The sequence below is a fragment of the Syngnathus scovelli genome, chromosome 1 (assembly GCF_024217435.2).
Source record: "Syngnathus scovelli strain Florida chromosome 1, RoL_Ssco_1.2, whole genome shotgun sequence".
Taxonomy (NCBI): domain Eukaryota; kingdom Metazoa; phylum Chordata; class Actinopteri; order Syngnathiformes; family Syngnathidae; genus Syngnathus; species Syngnathus scovelli.
The window spans coordinates 27,918,981-27,933,892 of NC_090847.1; the positions used below are offsets into that span (position 1 = coordinate 27,918,981).

Here is a 14,912-nt window from a genome sequence, read left to right on the forward strand (position 1 = left end):
TTCATATTGCGAGTCATTTTTATTACCATTCATCTTTTTAAAATATATGAGCAGTTTTTACTTCAAAACTAGTTATTCATCGGGACTTACTTGGATTTTTGCAGCGTCGGCGGCTCGGTTACGAAAGATCATTCCGGTAAAAACTTATGAAACTTGGCTTTTTCTGGAAAGCTTCGAAATGTTGTTGTCGATTCTTTCATTTGACTCAAGTGTAGTGTTTACAACGGCTCGCTCGCGTACATGAATCGTTTCCATTCATTCCGTCCACAAGTCCCGAGAACAAGAAACAGGAATTGAGTGTCTTCCTCTTCTCCACAAAAGAATCGTCGACGCGCCGAGCCAAGCAGTCTTAACTCAATCGGGACGGTCGATAATCGTCACTAAATCTGCCCCTTTAGTCTTTAGCTCCTCTCTCGATTCATTCCCAGTGAATCGGCTTTTGTTTGCCGGCGACGACGGAGGCAATTTACGAGGGGTATCGACGGATGACTCCGGGTCCGAAAAACGCGGCAAATAAACAGAGCTGAGAAGAGCGAGAGGGGAGATCAACAAATGTGTCAGGTGTTCTATTTTTTTTTTTTTAGTGTTTGTTTTGTCCTCGGCTTCTATCCGAGCGGCCGTTGATCTTCTTGTTGGCTTATCTTCACAACAAATTGCTCGACACGTGTCCGAGCCGAGCGACGGACGGGACTCGATCAGATTTGTTTGAGGTCTTATTTGTCCATGTCAGAGCGAGAACCTTATTGATTCTGATTGATTAATGGCGCTACACGGCCACGCTAGGCTTTTTTTTTTTTTTTTTTCCACGACTCCCGCATCAATTTTCGTTTCACCGCGTTGACTCCGGCTCGGTTAATATCCAACAAATGAACGTGGGTGTGACATCATCGTTAGCCGACTTGGATCATTAAAGAGGCTTTCTTCGAGGTCGTTTGTTTATTTGCTAGCCGGACCACATGAAGCAAATATGTTAGAATGTCACATTAGCGTCTCGACGGGGACAAAAGTACTTTTGGTTAGCCCTGACCTTGGGTGGCCGATGACTTCACGTGGTGGCCCACGAACCCCATTAGGCCGTCCTTGAAATATCCCGACAATTCCTTCTGTGCCCCGTAAAGCGACGGTTAGCCAAAAATAAGGCGAGACGCTGACATTTCTTTCAGCATTCCCGTCCCTGCCTCTGACTCGGTTGGGAGATAAGTCGTCTTGCCAAGGTGTCGAACTGCGCCGCTGCTTAACGTCTCATATCTACCCCTCCCCTCCCCCTCCTCCCCTCGGTTATCTCCCGCATACTCCCATCTCTCCTGTCTTCCCCGGTTTTGCAACGATAAGATGCGCCGTCCCAGGTGAGTGCCGGGTGTCGATACCGATGTGCTGCTATCATCAGTAAACCGCCAGACTGCCCCCCCCCTTGCCATGACCTTCACTACACAACATTCCTCTCCAATCGAGATCGGGAGATGTCATAAATTAGTAACCACGGCAACAAACAATCGGACGGTAGAGATTCGCTCGGATCGTGCAAGAAAATGCGCGTGCTTACGTCTGTTAGTAAATTTATTTAACGAAAGATCTGAAAGAGGATTGAAGAGGATAAAAGAACATGATCCCGCTCGCGTTGGAAAATGAATTTAGCAAAATTTCAGCAGGGCTTGGAGGTCACTTTAAACGGAGCTCAGTGGAAATAGCATTTGTCTCGAATGTATAACAACGCTGAGAATTAATTTACTCTTGGAAATCTGATTACGGCTCGCGTAAGCTCCCCCAATGTAAATGGCTGCCGAGGATGAAAGGGAAAGAGAATCCGTTTCAAGTTGCAACAAGTCGGCGCAGATTGATCTCGGGGTGGTGGGTCCTCATAATCCCACAGTGAAAACCTTTTAAGAGATTACCAGAAGGTATTTTTTTCTTTCTTTTTCTTCAGAGCCATGCGGCCATCTGGCCCGCAGTCTCCGGCCCGGGGGCAAATTTAGTCAAATGGAAGCCTTTGTGAAAATATTCCTTTCAATATTTTTCATGAAATATAGTTTGATCTTTTTCCACATCACTGCAGGCCGCCGCCGTGTCTGTTATGAGCCTGTTGCTTGCCATCAATCATCTGACACTCGGGGGGGGGGAGTGCTGCCTTGCTTTCTTGCTTGCTTGCTTGCTTGCTTTCTTTCTTTCTTTCTTCCTTTCTTTCTTTCTTTCTTTCTTTCTTTCTTTCTTTCTTTCTTTCTTTCTTTCTTTCTTTCTTTCTTTCTTTCTTTCTTTCTTTCTTTTTCTTTCTTTCTTTTTTTCTTTTTTTCTTTTTCTTTCTTTCTTTCTTTTTTCTTTCTTTTTTTCTTTTTTCTTTTTTTGAGATTTTTTTAAATGTAAAGTACATTAAAAATAGTTTTATTATTTATTATTTCACGTTCATTATTTCATTTTGTTATTTTATTTTATTATTTTATTATTTTATTATTTTATTATTTTATTATTTTATTGATGTATTGTTTTTATTATTTTTAAATCCCACCATAACCGTTCCAGCCTTTATCCCTCTGCTCGTCCCCAAAGGTGCTGATAGTTTGCAATGTCCAAGCATCCACTGATCAGCAGATTTATAATGTAAAAAAATAAATAAATAAAAGACGGACTGTAGCCCGGAAACTAACACAACAGAAAGTACAAATGGAGCTATTTCGACTGGATTTCCTGCAGCCGGCTTGTCCACCACTAATGGTGACAAAATATGACCAAATTCTGCTGCAGGTGGCCTCCCCCAATCGCTGACGTCCTCGTCGGTGAAAGTCAGCTCGTTCTTCAATTATTGAACATTTTCCTAGAGCGGAACATTCCTTCCCGACGACAAAAAGCGCCTGCCTCGGTATCACTCTCATCTGCGCCATCGTCTTGGTTTGACCCCACATCTCGTTTGGCTCCTTTCATCCTGGATGTGCTGCGTTGCACTGATCCAAATCAGTCACTTGATTTATTTATTTCTCTCTTTATCTGGAAAAGGAAGTCTGAGCCGCAAAGGCCCATTTGTCTGGCGCAGGTTTTTCTTTTCTTTTTGCCTTTATCGTAGAGATTTAATGTGGAATCTGTAAAGGCCGTCGCTCACGGATTAACTTTTCACCCAAGAAAAAGTTTTTGACAGTGTGATGAAGTTCAGAGCAAAGCTTCTATTTGATAAAAGTAAATTCGTCCGGCTCTTCTCTAAGAAGTCTGAAATGATACCGCGTGGCCTCTTTTTTTTTTTTTCCTTAGCTGATAAAATCAAACGATGCAAAATCTTTTGCAGTTGTATTATTTCAGTAGTTTTGTAGTAAGTCTCATTAAGTATTAATCATTATTAATTAATTTTTCATCTTCCATCACCAGCAGGACATAAAAATGAGATTTTCTTGTCGTTTTTGGGCACGGGGAAAGTCTAGGTTTTGTTTTGAAATAATGGCTCTCTACTGGTTCCATTTTTTTTTTGGGCAGAGCAATGAACACACACATGTGAATGCACACTTACACAAACATACTCATAAATACACTTACACACACACTTGCACACACACACGTCTTCAGACCTCAGGCAATGCGAGATCCATTCTAATGGCAAACACCTCCGGGATAAAAGTAATGGCTGGTAAAGACAACTCCGATTGTCGGAGTAATGAAACGGGTTAGGTGTGCACTGATATTCCCCCTCGGGCTAGTTCTCAAAAGTATTCCTACTTGGGAAAGAATGTTTAGAGGCAAGGTCTGCCAATTAACCTTGAGTCAACCTTGAAATAATATGGACTCTGCATTTAAGTTTGTTTCAAAAAGTAAATTGACTGAAAAAGCTAGCTAGCTTAGCTGCTAATGTTTGCGTTTGAACTCCGTAAGAAATGTGACGAATGCGTTTGTTTCAAAAAATGATTTGACTGAAACTAGAGCGAGGGCTAAAATAGCTAGCTTAGCTGCTAATGATCTCAGTAAAAAATGTGTTTCGTAAAGTGATTTAACTGAAACTAGAGCTAAGCTAGCTAGCTAGCTTGTAAAACATGTCTGTCCCTGTAAAACACGTGACTAATGCGTCCATTTTTTTTTTCTTTCTTCTCCCTGCTCCCTCTTTGGATTCTTCCCACCCCCGAAGCTGAGGAGTACGTCGTCGAAGGTAAGACCGACGCTTGCTTCCTCGACCGTGCGGTCGAGCAGCTGCCGACGGCGGCCGCTCGCTCACGCACGCTCTTGTGCATTGTCACGGTGGACTGCGGTTTAAAGTGACTTCCAAAATTGACCCGTTTCTGACACAAGTGGAAACTCTCCAGCCCCTACTCCCGTTTATTTTCTCTCCTTCCAGGATTTACTTTTGATTCTCTTTTATTAGCCTATAACTCGTGTCTTTCTTGGCACCGGACTCCATTTTGTGTCGCTTGTCGGTCCCAAACAACATGGTCACGTCAACAATATATGATCTCGGCGCTTGAGTGGCAAATACTCGCTTAAATGAACGTCTGAGTCCCGTTGAGTTGCGGGTGATGGATTGCCTGTCAAACTGTGAAACACCATTTCTCGCTCCCCGCACCAAGCGTGTGTTTTCATTTTCAAAAACGGCCCGTTTGCTTGTGGTCATTTGAATACTGCTCGCTAGCGTATAAAAAAGTTCAGGCGACTCGGAGCTGACATTTCTCATTTAGTTCTGACGTGGGAAAAAATGTATTCCGGTTTTTACATTCCTTGCATGTGTGTAGGAGTTATGTCAGCTGGGTTGAAGGAACCCAACATTCGGAGAGCTAGGCCGTTTTTTTTTTTTTCGTTGTAAAAATATATCGAGTTATATTGCGTAGGAATTTCTGGTGTGAGTCATACTTTGAGAGCACGACGTGACTTTTGTGCCATTTTTGGAAAGAACCGCTCATTGATTATATTGAAGTTGTCTGGCGTTGCACGCCGCGTGTCTAACTCGCTTTTCCACGGAGCGTGAAACGTGATGTGGCGGTTTCACTTTTAAAGGAAAACAGTCAGCCAGAGAAGTAAACAACTTTTACAATTCCCGAATGGAAAGTCGATGAATGAATTTTACTGGTCCAGCGCAAGCCGTGCTTATGAAGGCGATTAATTGGACGCACGCTCGGTCTCTATTTTTAGGGCTTCCCCCCTTCGACCCGCTCCGGCTAATTAAAGTTACTGACCGCACGTTCAAAGGTGCCGTGAGATTGATGACGCCGAGGTAGAGAAGCCCGAGGGTGTTTTTGAAAAGTGATCGCTGGGCCGTGCGGATTGATGATGTTCCTGCGACACTGACCCGTTTTGGTTGGCAAACAAGGCGAGCGCAGCCATCTGCGTCCTCCAATGATGTCGTCTCGATATTTAAACGCCTCGGCCGAAAAGCGCTTTGCGCTCGCCGGGCGTTTTGGGAAAGGGCTCGGCGACCTCACCGCCCACTCGCTAGTCACGCCGCCGTCCGCGCGGCTAAGCCGAGCCGTTGGACTTTTCGGCTGCAATTATTTAAATGCGACGCTAACGGTTTCCTCACTTGATTGGGATTCATGCATTTTAAAAGGCGCTAAAACAGGCAGGCTGTTTTTCATTTCCTCCCCCCTTTTTTCAGACGACGGTCGGACCGAGCGAGAGCGGGCCAAGCGAAAGCTCTCGTCCGATTGGCCGACGGCAGATTAAATGCGACCCTGGTCGGCTTGTCTGATTTAACGTCGGGCTGAGGGATGTCACGGCCTTGCCGAGCTGATCTTAATCAATCTGATCAAGGCTAATGATCTTTTCTGTCTCAGTCATCAGACCTCCAACCTAATCCCGTCCTCAGGGAAGGACAGTAACCAGTTTATCATTACGCTGGAGCCCTCCCCGTCAGTGTTGGCTGGAGATAGCGGATTACGGATTGAGTGGGGGGGGGCCCTGTAGTTAAATGAGATTGTTTGAACAGACGAAGGATTTTCTGCTTATTTTATCAGCGAGAAAGAAACAACGTCAAGCCAAAACTTTTGGCATGGAGGCAAGAGAAAGAGATAACAGAGCAGCAACGATATTAAATGTACTCTTGTTGTTGTGGTATTAACCCAAATTCCCTTTTGTTTCCGGAACATTTCGCTCATGTTGATAATCGTCATTGTAAGCCGACAACAGCGGTGACACTTGTTGTGACTTTGAGTATCAAAGATGTTCACTTCAACGGTTTCCCATCAAAAGATTCATTTGAGGAATTTTTAACTCATTCACCGCCAGCCCGGTCGAAATGAATCTTTGACGTGTGAAGCCGTCAGTGGTACTGAAGGAGTTGAGGATATGCAGAGGATCGCCGCCTCGCTTTTTAAAAAATTTTTGTTTTTTTACGCACACTAAACTCACACCGAGTAATCCGTGAGTGCTCGACGATTGCTTTTGTGTACCTGCGGCCTTTTCCAGATTCAATTATGCCATGAAATGCCAGCGACTGCAAAGCTTTCGACTTTGACACAAGGGCTAGATTGTGTCGGCGTAAAAAAGTTCATCCTCCCGCCCGTCCCTTCGCCAAAGGTTGAGGGAAATGCCAGACTCACGCCCGCCCACACCTGCTGATGTTCTTATTTGACAGTCTCACACTCGGTCCCCTTTTCTATGCCAAAATAGAAAATCTCTCGCTCTTTTACATTTGAGATTTTAACTGGTATTAATGAACGGAATTTTCCAGGGTGTGACGTCACGGCAGGTTATAAAAGCTCTCCCGGCGCCGCGGACGTCAGCTTTGTTTTAAAAGTGCACAAGCTCAGCTTTGTTTTCTGCAATTTTCACGCATTAGCTCATTTCAAGGTCGGCCCGATATGGGTTCCCGTCCTCGCCGCAAGTTCATGTAAACAAAAGGCGACATTTCGGAGAAAATGAAATGCTGAACTGTCTATTTTACTCCTCCGCTGTCACTTGTCCTCTGATGAGTAATCAGAAATGAGGCGGACTTGTTCAGCAGATGCCAAAACAGCTTTATCCTCATCTCCACCGTTTTTGAGGTGAATTAAGGACCTCGCTTGTACGGATGATTCGTGACCGCCGTTCAAAATGTTCGCAGCTCAGTCAACTAAGCAAAGGTCGAGTTCACTAGTTAGCTTGGACGATGCAGACAACTCCAACCCCGGACACTGACGGGCGCCTCCGAGGCCAAAGAGCTTCTACCTGCCTCCGTTGTTCCCTCCATCACTATTCATAAACTTGTCTTGACCTTTTGCTGAAATGTTAGGGCAAATTAGTTGTCAGAGCCTCGCACGTGGAAAACATGCCAAGTTCAGAACATAGCCTGGAGTTTCCGCCGTGTGGTGAAGCAGGCGAGAAATATTACGATATGAGGTCAGCGCGTATCTGGGGTAACCCTGACCCCTAACACGTATTCCCCACGGCGTAATATACGCAGCGCTATGTTTCGCTAGCGCATTTAATTCCCTCTCAACTGAATTCAAGTCACCAGGCTTTTTCATTTCCATTGATGTTTCGCGGGACGTTCCGGAAACGATTGGCTGGCTCTTAAGTCTTATTCCCACGTCGGGCTCAACTTGGCAATCGTATCTCAGTACTGAATTAAATCACGACTTGTTCAAGGTAAAACCTACTCGCTCTCTGGGTGTGCTTGTTTTTGATTGCCAAGCTCAGATATGAAGTCAGATTGACTTCCAAGTGTGGTTACTTGAAATCCTCCAGTTTCTCTCTGCCTGAATGCTCAATTTGAGGAACTCAAGCCAAAAAGAATTTGTTCCGTTTAGCCCGATTCGTTTAAAAACAATGTTCTGATTCATTTTTTGTTTGCGGAATCTGAATTAAACAAAGAAAATTCACTCGTTTTATCCATCGCAGGGGGCGGCCATTTTGTCACTTACTGAAACGACATCCCAACCAATCACGGCTCAACTTCCGAAAACCGCTGAGCCGTGATTGGTTGTCACCGGAGAAAATTTGTTTGGAAGCTAAGCGGAAAGTACATCCCCGTTCAATCTATCGTTTGTTACTCTTCTTGAGCGAGTTGTTGCTTCGCCAGCTTTCCCCGTAAGCGCCGCTCACCTTTAGTTGACTGCGGCCGTGATTGAGTGCCACGGTGAAAAGCGTCAACATTCATTTCATCCATATTTGATGAGCCAATGTCTGCCGCTCATTACGCGCAACCGGGGGACGCTTGTAATCAGCATTCACAAACTCCCTGAATAATTATTTACCCAGATTGTGGTGTTTATACATGCATAGAAACAGGTTGATGCGTCCTGCCACCCCTCTCCCCCGCCCCTCCCCTCCCTACTCACTTCCACGCCCCGTGCTGTTACTTCCCCACAGCTATGCGATAAAGAGACCTCTGATTAGGTAATAACAAGACTGATTTCCTGTTGTTGTTTTTAATCATTTGGCTTTGCTTGGGCAGCTTCCTGATTTGTTAAGCTAATGTTATTGGTTCCTTCCACTGAGAACGTCTGTCATCATTCTCCAAATAAACTCATACCCGATCCGGCGTTCGGAAGCCTATTAAGGTGTTTTGTGGACCCGCTTTACGGGATCTCGCGAGTCCGCTTTCTCGCCGGTCCCAGGCAGGATGCGGCGTTGCATAATAATCTCAAACGATCTCATTATATGCTGTCAAGTGGCGTATATCGCCCCCTTTGGCTTCTCTCAGCTGGGGAGAGCGGATAAAAGTCCAAACGCTCTTTATGCAAAAGTGCAATCTGTCATTCGCCGGCAACAAAGCGAAAAGGTGCGCTTTTCATGTGGTCGCCCAAACGTCTGCTGTCCTGTCTGTGAACTTATTTTTTTTTTCCGCCCCACGGTGGAGCTTTTGCGACGCCGAGAGTTGCGTGCCACGGCTGATGGCTACAACGAGGCGTTAAAACCGTGGCCACGAGGAAAACATTGCAGTTCAAACGAGAGGCCGAGTCAAGAGTTCGTCGGAAAGCCGTCAGTCCTTCAAGAAACTAAACGTGGCGTTTCTAAAATTATTTTCTGTCAGAGTTCAAAGTCTCTGATTGAGCTGCCAATTATTTCCATAATAGCAAACTCTTTTCCACGTCGTACCACCGAGAGGGCGTTGCCCGCAGGCTGCAGCCATTAGCACATCCAAGTGGCGGAATCTCCAAAGCGACAAAAAGCCACGGTTTGAAATTTCAACCTCTGGGGCGCCGAACTGGTGTCGCATCTCGCCCGTCGGGTGCGTTATCTTTGTCGTCGGCTCTCGAGATTCGGCCAGAGAGCGTCATCAAAGTTGCAGCTGCTTTTAGATGCCCAAAGTTCCCCTTTTTGAATTTTTTTTTTTTTTTTGCGCTTCTCTTGCCTTAATAATCCTTTTAATGGCCATGGGGGGGAAAAAAATCAAACCGAAATAAAAACAAATTCTAATGAAAAACCCCAAACGCTTATAACCCTGGTGATGACACACTTTGCTCTTTGTAGAGGATAAAGAATATATCTCAGTCATGTGACATTGCTTGTTTGCGTAAAGCCTTGTATATGCGTTTCCTATTGTGTGTTAGCTTTAGCATTAAGAGGCTAAGATGCTTTAAATGCACATTTTATTCTCCTAGTTTGACAGTAAGTAAGTATTGTTTCAAAAGTCATTAAAAATTTGCCTGTTAAATACTAACTCGTCAAAATTGACCTTGAGTGGATGCAAATCATTCAAAGAAAAATATATTTTACGTTCCCCTCTGCAGCTCTCTCGACACTCTTTCAAGCAGACATGAAGTGATATCAGACACCTATTAAATATTTGATGACGCTCTTTTAGCCCTGTGCAAATAACGGGCACCGCCATTTCTGACCAGCCGAAATACGCTGCACGTGCTTCTGCTATTAAGGACATGATTGGAACAGATTCCCGCGTGGAGCGTATTTAATTTCTTGATTAATATTTCTTTGCCCCAGATTCCGCATTCATGTCCCAAAATAATGCCATCTCCAATTCCAACCCACACATTTCCCTTTTCTCTTCGCTCTAAAGCCGCCAAGATTCGCAACAGAAACGTTTTGCCTCAGCCAGTCGCACTCAAGATGGGTGAGGCTTGGCCTCCGCTCATCAAAATGGCCCGGGGCGTAGCTTACAAGCATCTATTTTCCAAAAAAATGAATGAAATAACCATCTGGATAAATATTAGATCCTAAAACATCGTCCAACTGAAAAATTCTACAAATGCCTTGCTTGAGCTCGGATCTGTTTTTTTTTTTTTTTTTTTTTCTCCGCCCCCCTCAAACTTTCTTACATAAAGACCACTTAAAGACTCTCATAGCATTTATTCCAAGTAGCTCTCGATTTCCTCCCCTCACACCGACCAATCAATACGTAATGGGCACTAATATAAAAGCGGCGTAAAGAGCACACGCAGCGTGCGCCCAATCAACCGGCCCCGCTTTTAAATCAAATCCGCTTCACTTGCTCCTGCCGGTGGCCGCCTGCTCTTTGATTAACAAGTCAGTCGGACGCTTCGAGACACGCACGTGACTCCCGATTTATTGTTCGCGTAAAGTGGGCCTTGCAATCAGCCCGCCGTAGCCGCTTCCTGTTGACTCCCACTTGTGCGTTGCCATTTTTTTTTTTTGATTGCTATTCAAAAGCCTGTTTGGCGGCTTGACTGCATAAAAGGGCTGCAGCTTTGATTTGAACACAATAACCCTCCTGGAAAATCAGGTGTGGAAACTTAACAGCGTAATTATTTTTTTCTCTCAATGTATGATGCGTGAGACTCGCACAAAGAGCCTACACGGAGGGCGCCATGGCAACCGTAAAATCACGTAGTAATAGTCCGTCTACTCAGCGCCAGCCGTGTGCATCACTTTAGTCCCAAAAGTGATAATGGAAGTTGTTTTATAAACAGCTTTTGTCATTTCTAGTTTGGCTTTTAAGTACTTAGTGTGTTTTAGTCAGAGGATGCTGAAGGTAACCCCCTCGCCCCCTCCCCCCCCCAAAAAAAAGCTCATACATCATTCTCTGGTTCTTTTCTGTTATTTCCTGCCTTTTTTTTTTTTTTTTTCTTCTCGGCCTGTTATGAAGCAGCGCACGTATCGCAATGGATGGCGCTCATTATTTATGATGGCCTCCACTCCGGCTGCCTGTTGCCGCCCGGGCGAGCTGTCAGCCGCCACCTGACGCTAATGCACGGAACGCCGCTCGGACAGCCGATGGATTCTTCGGCTGAGCTGGAAAGAGCGTGCAAATGATCCGGAATACGTTACGGACAGAAATAGATTCCTCTGCACTCAATCGCTTGTGCACTTGTTGGCAATATTCCGGCATAGTTTCAGCAAAGCTCCTCAGGTGGTGTGGGGCTTGCATGTTTGTGGTCTAACAAATTTGATTTTATTTATTTGATTATTTTTTTTTTTTAAGATGCAGACTAGTGCTGAATGATTGAATTTAAGATTATATGACTATAAAATATGATAGATTACAAGATGCCTCAAAAAAGTCAGGAGAGAGGATATGACGGATATATAATATACTGGAGCACTTGAGTAATGAACCCGTTTCTTCTCCAGTAGTTGTTGACGTGTCCGGCGCCGGCGGCGGCGGTGGGACATGGTCGCCAGCGAGATAACGAAAGCCCGCCGAGGTAACCGGCGGCTGCGTGGGCCTCGGAACCCTTTCCTCTTTGGAGTTTGTGTGTGTTTGCGCTTTGCCACTCCTCCTCGAACCCGCCAGCCGTTCCCTTCCCCCGGCGGTGACATTTTGCGAAGACGTGTGAAGCCATGAATGACAACGAGGGGGCTCTTTGGAGTGCGTGTCGGCAGAGTGGCCTGCCGGAGCGAGATAAGACGAAGGGAGGCCGGCCGGCCGCCCACGTGCACGCTAGCGCCCTCCCAGTCTCACGTGCACGTCGGCCATGTTGCGGGGATAAAAACGAGTCGGGAGGGAGGGTCGATACCGCTTTTTTTTTTTTGCTTTTTAAACTAATCCCGGCATTCACTCTTACCAATACCGACTACATTCAGTGAAACAATTTAAAAGTGTTTGCAAAAAGCTAAACATTTTTTTTTTTTTTTACAAGTTGGACATGATAACACGCTTTGGCTTTGGTTGCATCACATTGCACATTTTGCAACATCAGATTGTTGTTCGCTTCTCCTCCCAGATATCCTCTTTGGAGTCATTATCGTGAAGGATACACACACACACACACACTCGAGCATAAACACACACCTGTTGCGTGGCACTCCCGCGTGCGAGTATTTGGACAAGAATGCTCTCTGTCAAGCGCAGATGCTCATTCATATGCATGACCCCCGCCCGTCACCCCGGGTGCTCCGTGCGCGCACATACCCACTCGCTTACCACTTTATTTATTTTTGGGTCTTTTTATTTTTTTATTTGGCACACCGCCTGGAGAATAACGGCGGCGGCAACAGATGGCACCCCGTTCAGAAACGCCGACTAGCCATATCTGTATGACGGTGAAGGCGGGGGGGCGATCAAGTCATGTCGACCCCGCTCCCCGAGCGTCCTGGAAAACACTCGATGAATGCAAATCCGTCGGAAAAGCTGCCAGCTCGTTAAATCAAAGTTACAATTAGCTCCTTATTTGATAGCAATGAAATATTCCAAAAGACGTATTGATCGGGGGATCGGAGTATTCTAAACTGTAGCTATTATTAATCTCTGTCCCGCCTTCAGCTACGACCTTTAACTGACAATTAGTTTTAATTAAAAAAAAAAAAAACGTCTGCGGGAATTGATTGACTGTAATCTACGCCTTCTCGGCACATTGTAATTATACACGGCTGGGATTCCTGAGCGAGGTAGTTGAGGTCGACGGTCAAGGCGGGAAAAAAAAATCGTGTTTTTCGCGATGAAATCACAAATCGAATCGATTTGGATGCGCAGGTTATGTACACTTTGATGTACACTTTACGCCCGTGCTCGGAGGAGGATTTATGAGCTTAGGGCAGAGCTAAAGTAATAACTCTTGTCTTGTGGCCATAATTAATCTTTTTATATTGCCACATAATAGCGTCTAATAAGTAAAGGAAAGGGGGGGGGGGGGGGAGGGTCCACCAGCCGCCATATTAGCATTCATGGCGCATCATGGATTAAAAAGTTAATCCTCATGCAGACTTTATTCCTTCATAATTGTGTTTTTATTGTTATGCTAGTCGGTCACTGAGCTTTTTTTCCCCTCTTCTGTAATGTGACTAAAAGCGAAATGGAATCATCAGCCCGTCTTCAGTTTATGATCTCGTATTTGAGCGTAAATTGCCGTTTTTGGCGGATTTCGCCTTCTCTCTCATGTGAGTTTAGCATCACTAATCCAGTATGGGCCGCTTTAAGATGTGTGTGTGCGCTGTCCAGCTGCAGGTGCCATCGAGTTCATGAGAGGCGGTGTCGAAATCGTCTCATCTCCTGCCAAAAGTGGCGGAGGAGGGCGATCAGGAAGGTAAACGGATGATTTTGATGGGGAGAGACCATTGCGAGAAACCAAACACCAGATGGAGTGACGAGCTGAAAACATCACACTTGAAGTTTCCTTAAGCGTGGCTGACGTTTTCTTATTAAGCTAGCGTGACAACGTGCAAGTGTTAGCATTAAGCTAGTGGGGGCATTTTGAGAGGCTGCATTTAATGCTGACATTCTTATCAGACAAAAATATGCACAAAACAGAATAAATAGGAAGTTTGTAGAAAACTAAAATGAGGCCAGCAATGTGTGCAAAAAAAAATATTTCTTTGACTCCTGTCGTCATGCCAACAAGGTTCAGCTTACCGCTCCCGTGTTTGTAACTTTAAACCTTTCAGAATTTTTTTTTTTTCTTTCTGGCATTTTATATTGTTATCCCCGCACAAATTGACACTGTGGATTTGTCTGCTTCTTTTTCTCCCGGCGCCGCTTTTTCTGTGCTCCCGTCATACGTGAAAAACCATTCTGCACAGAGCCGGCCTATTTCACACAACAGCGGCACCAGACGTCGCCGCCATTGTGTCGAGCGCTGTCGGAATATTTGTTTACAAGGTTCAGTGCCGTTTAATTTTCTCCTGATCGGCTCCCGCTCGTCTGTGCTTTGCCGCCGCTGGCTGCGATTCAGGGCCCCCGTTTGTCTGAATATATGCACGGGAATTTTTTTCCTCCTTCTTAGTCCTTTTTTTTAGCACTCGTCTTCCCAAACTAATTAGGGTCGATGAACAAAGAGCGGCCAGCTAACAACCCAAACCGCCAACGTGACATTTGATGTGCAGATTGATTAATTGCATAAAAAAAATCAATGTCTCTTGTGTAATTAAAGGCAATCTGCAGCCAATTATCATTATCGCGGATCTGTCGTCATTTTATAGCATGAGCAAAATAGGAGCCAATTAGAAGCATGATTTTTTTTTTTCCTGGTTGAAGTGATTTTTGGCTTCTGAATGTCAGCGTCGAGTTATCACCTTCGTTTTCACACACGACTGTCATCGGTGTGATGTGAAATGTTCTCATCGCTTTAGAACAGGGGTGTCATTTTTGTTGTAGTCGGAGTTTCCTGCGGAGGGTCGTTATGACTGACAACCCAAATAAATGTACGAACACCTTATATTATATCATAGTGTAAGCTAAAAAACAAACTGACAAATAACTCATTTTCAAATCAGACAACTAAAAACTGTTAAAATATTAAAACGAAAAATTAAAAGTGAAGACAATTTGCAATTTTACTAATGACACATGAATTTAATGCACAATTTGTCTTTGCCGGACACATAAAATAATGTGGCGGGCCGCATCTGGCCCTCGAGCCTGGGGTTTAACAGAATCCTTTAGAAACTTATTTTCTTGGCTTCATCCGTGATTTTCCAGCTGGGAGTCAAATGCAACCAAAAAAAATATATAAAAATGTGAGAGTACCATAATCTTCATTTATATATTTGAAAATACATTTCATGTTAATATACATACTCATTATTTCTCACAGAAGATGAAGCTCTCCTGCAGCTCCACAAATCCGAGCGCATTGTCCCAGCTGGAAGACATTAATTTTCCATTACGTGTCATTGTC

General features: G+C 44.7%; 1 protein-coding gene across 3 annotated transcripts in view; it reads left to right on the plus strand.

Moving 5' to 3' along the window:
* LOC125985429 (neurexin-2) overlaps positions 1-14,912 on the plus strand; it is a 241,842-nt gene that overhangs the window by 77,658 nt on the left and 149,272 nt on the right. For all 3 annotated transcript variants that reach the window (XM_049748270.2, XM_049748288.2, XM_049748278.2), the window contains one exon: positions 4,097-4,117. In XM_049748270.2, coding sequence (XP_049604227.1) covers positions 4,097-4,117 — 21 coding nt within the window. The remainder of the gene's footprint in view (positions 1-4,096; positions 4,118-14,912) is intronic.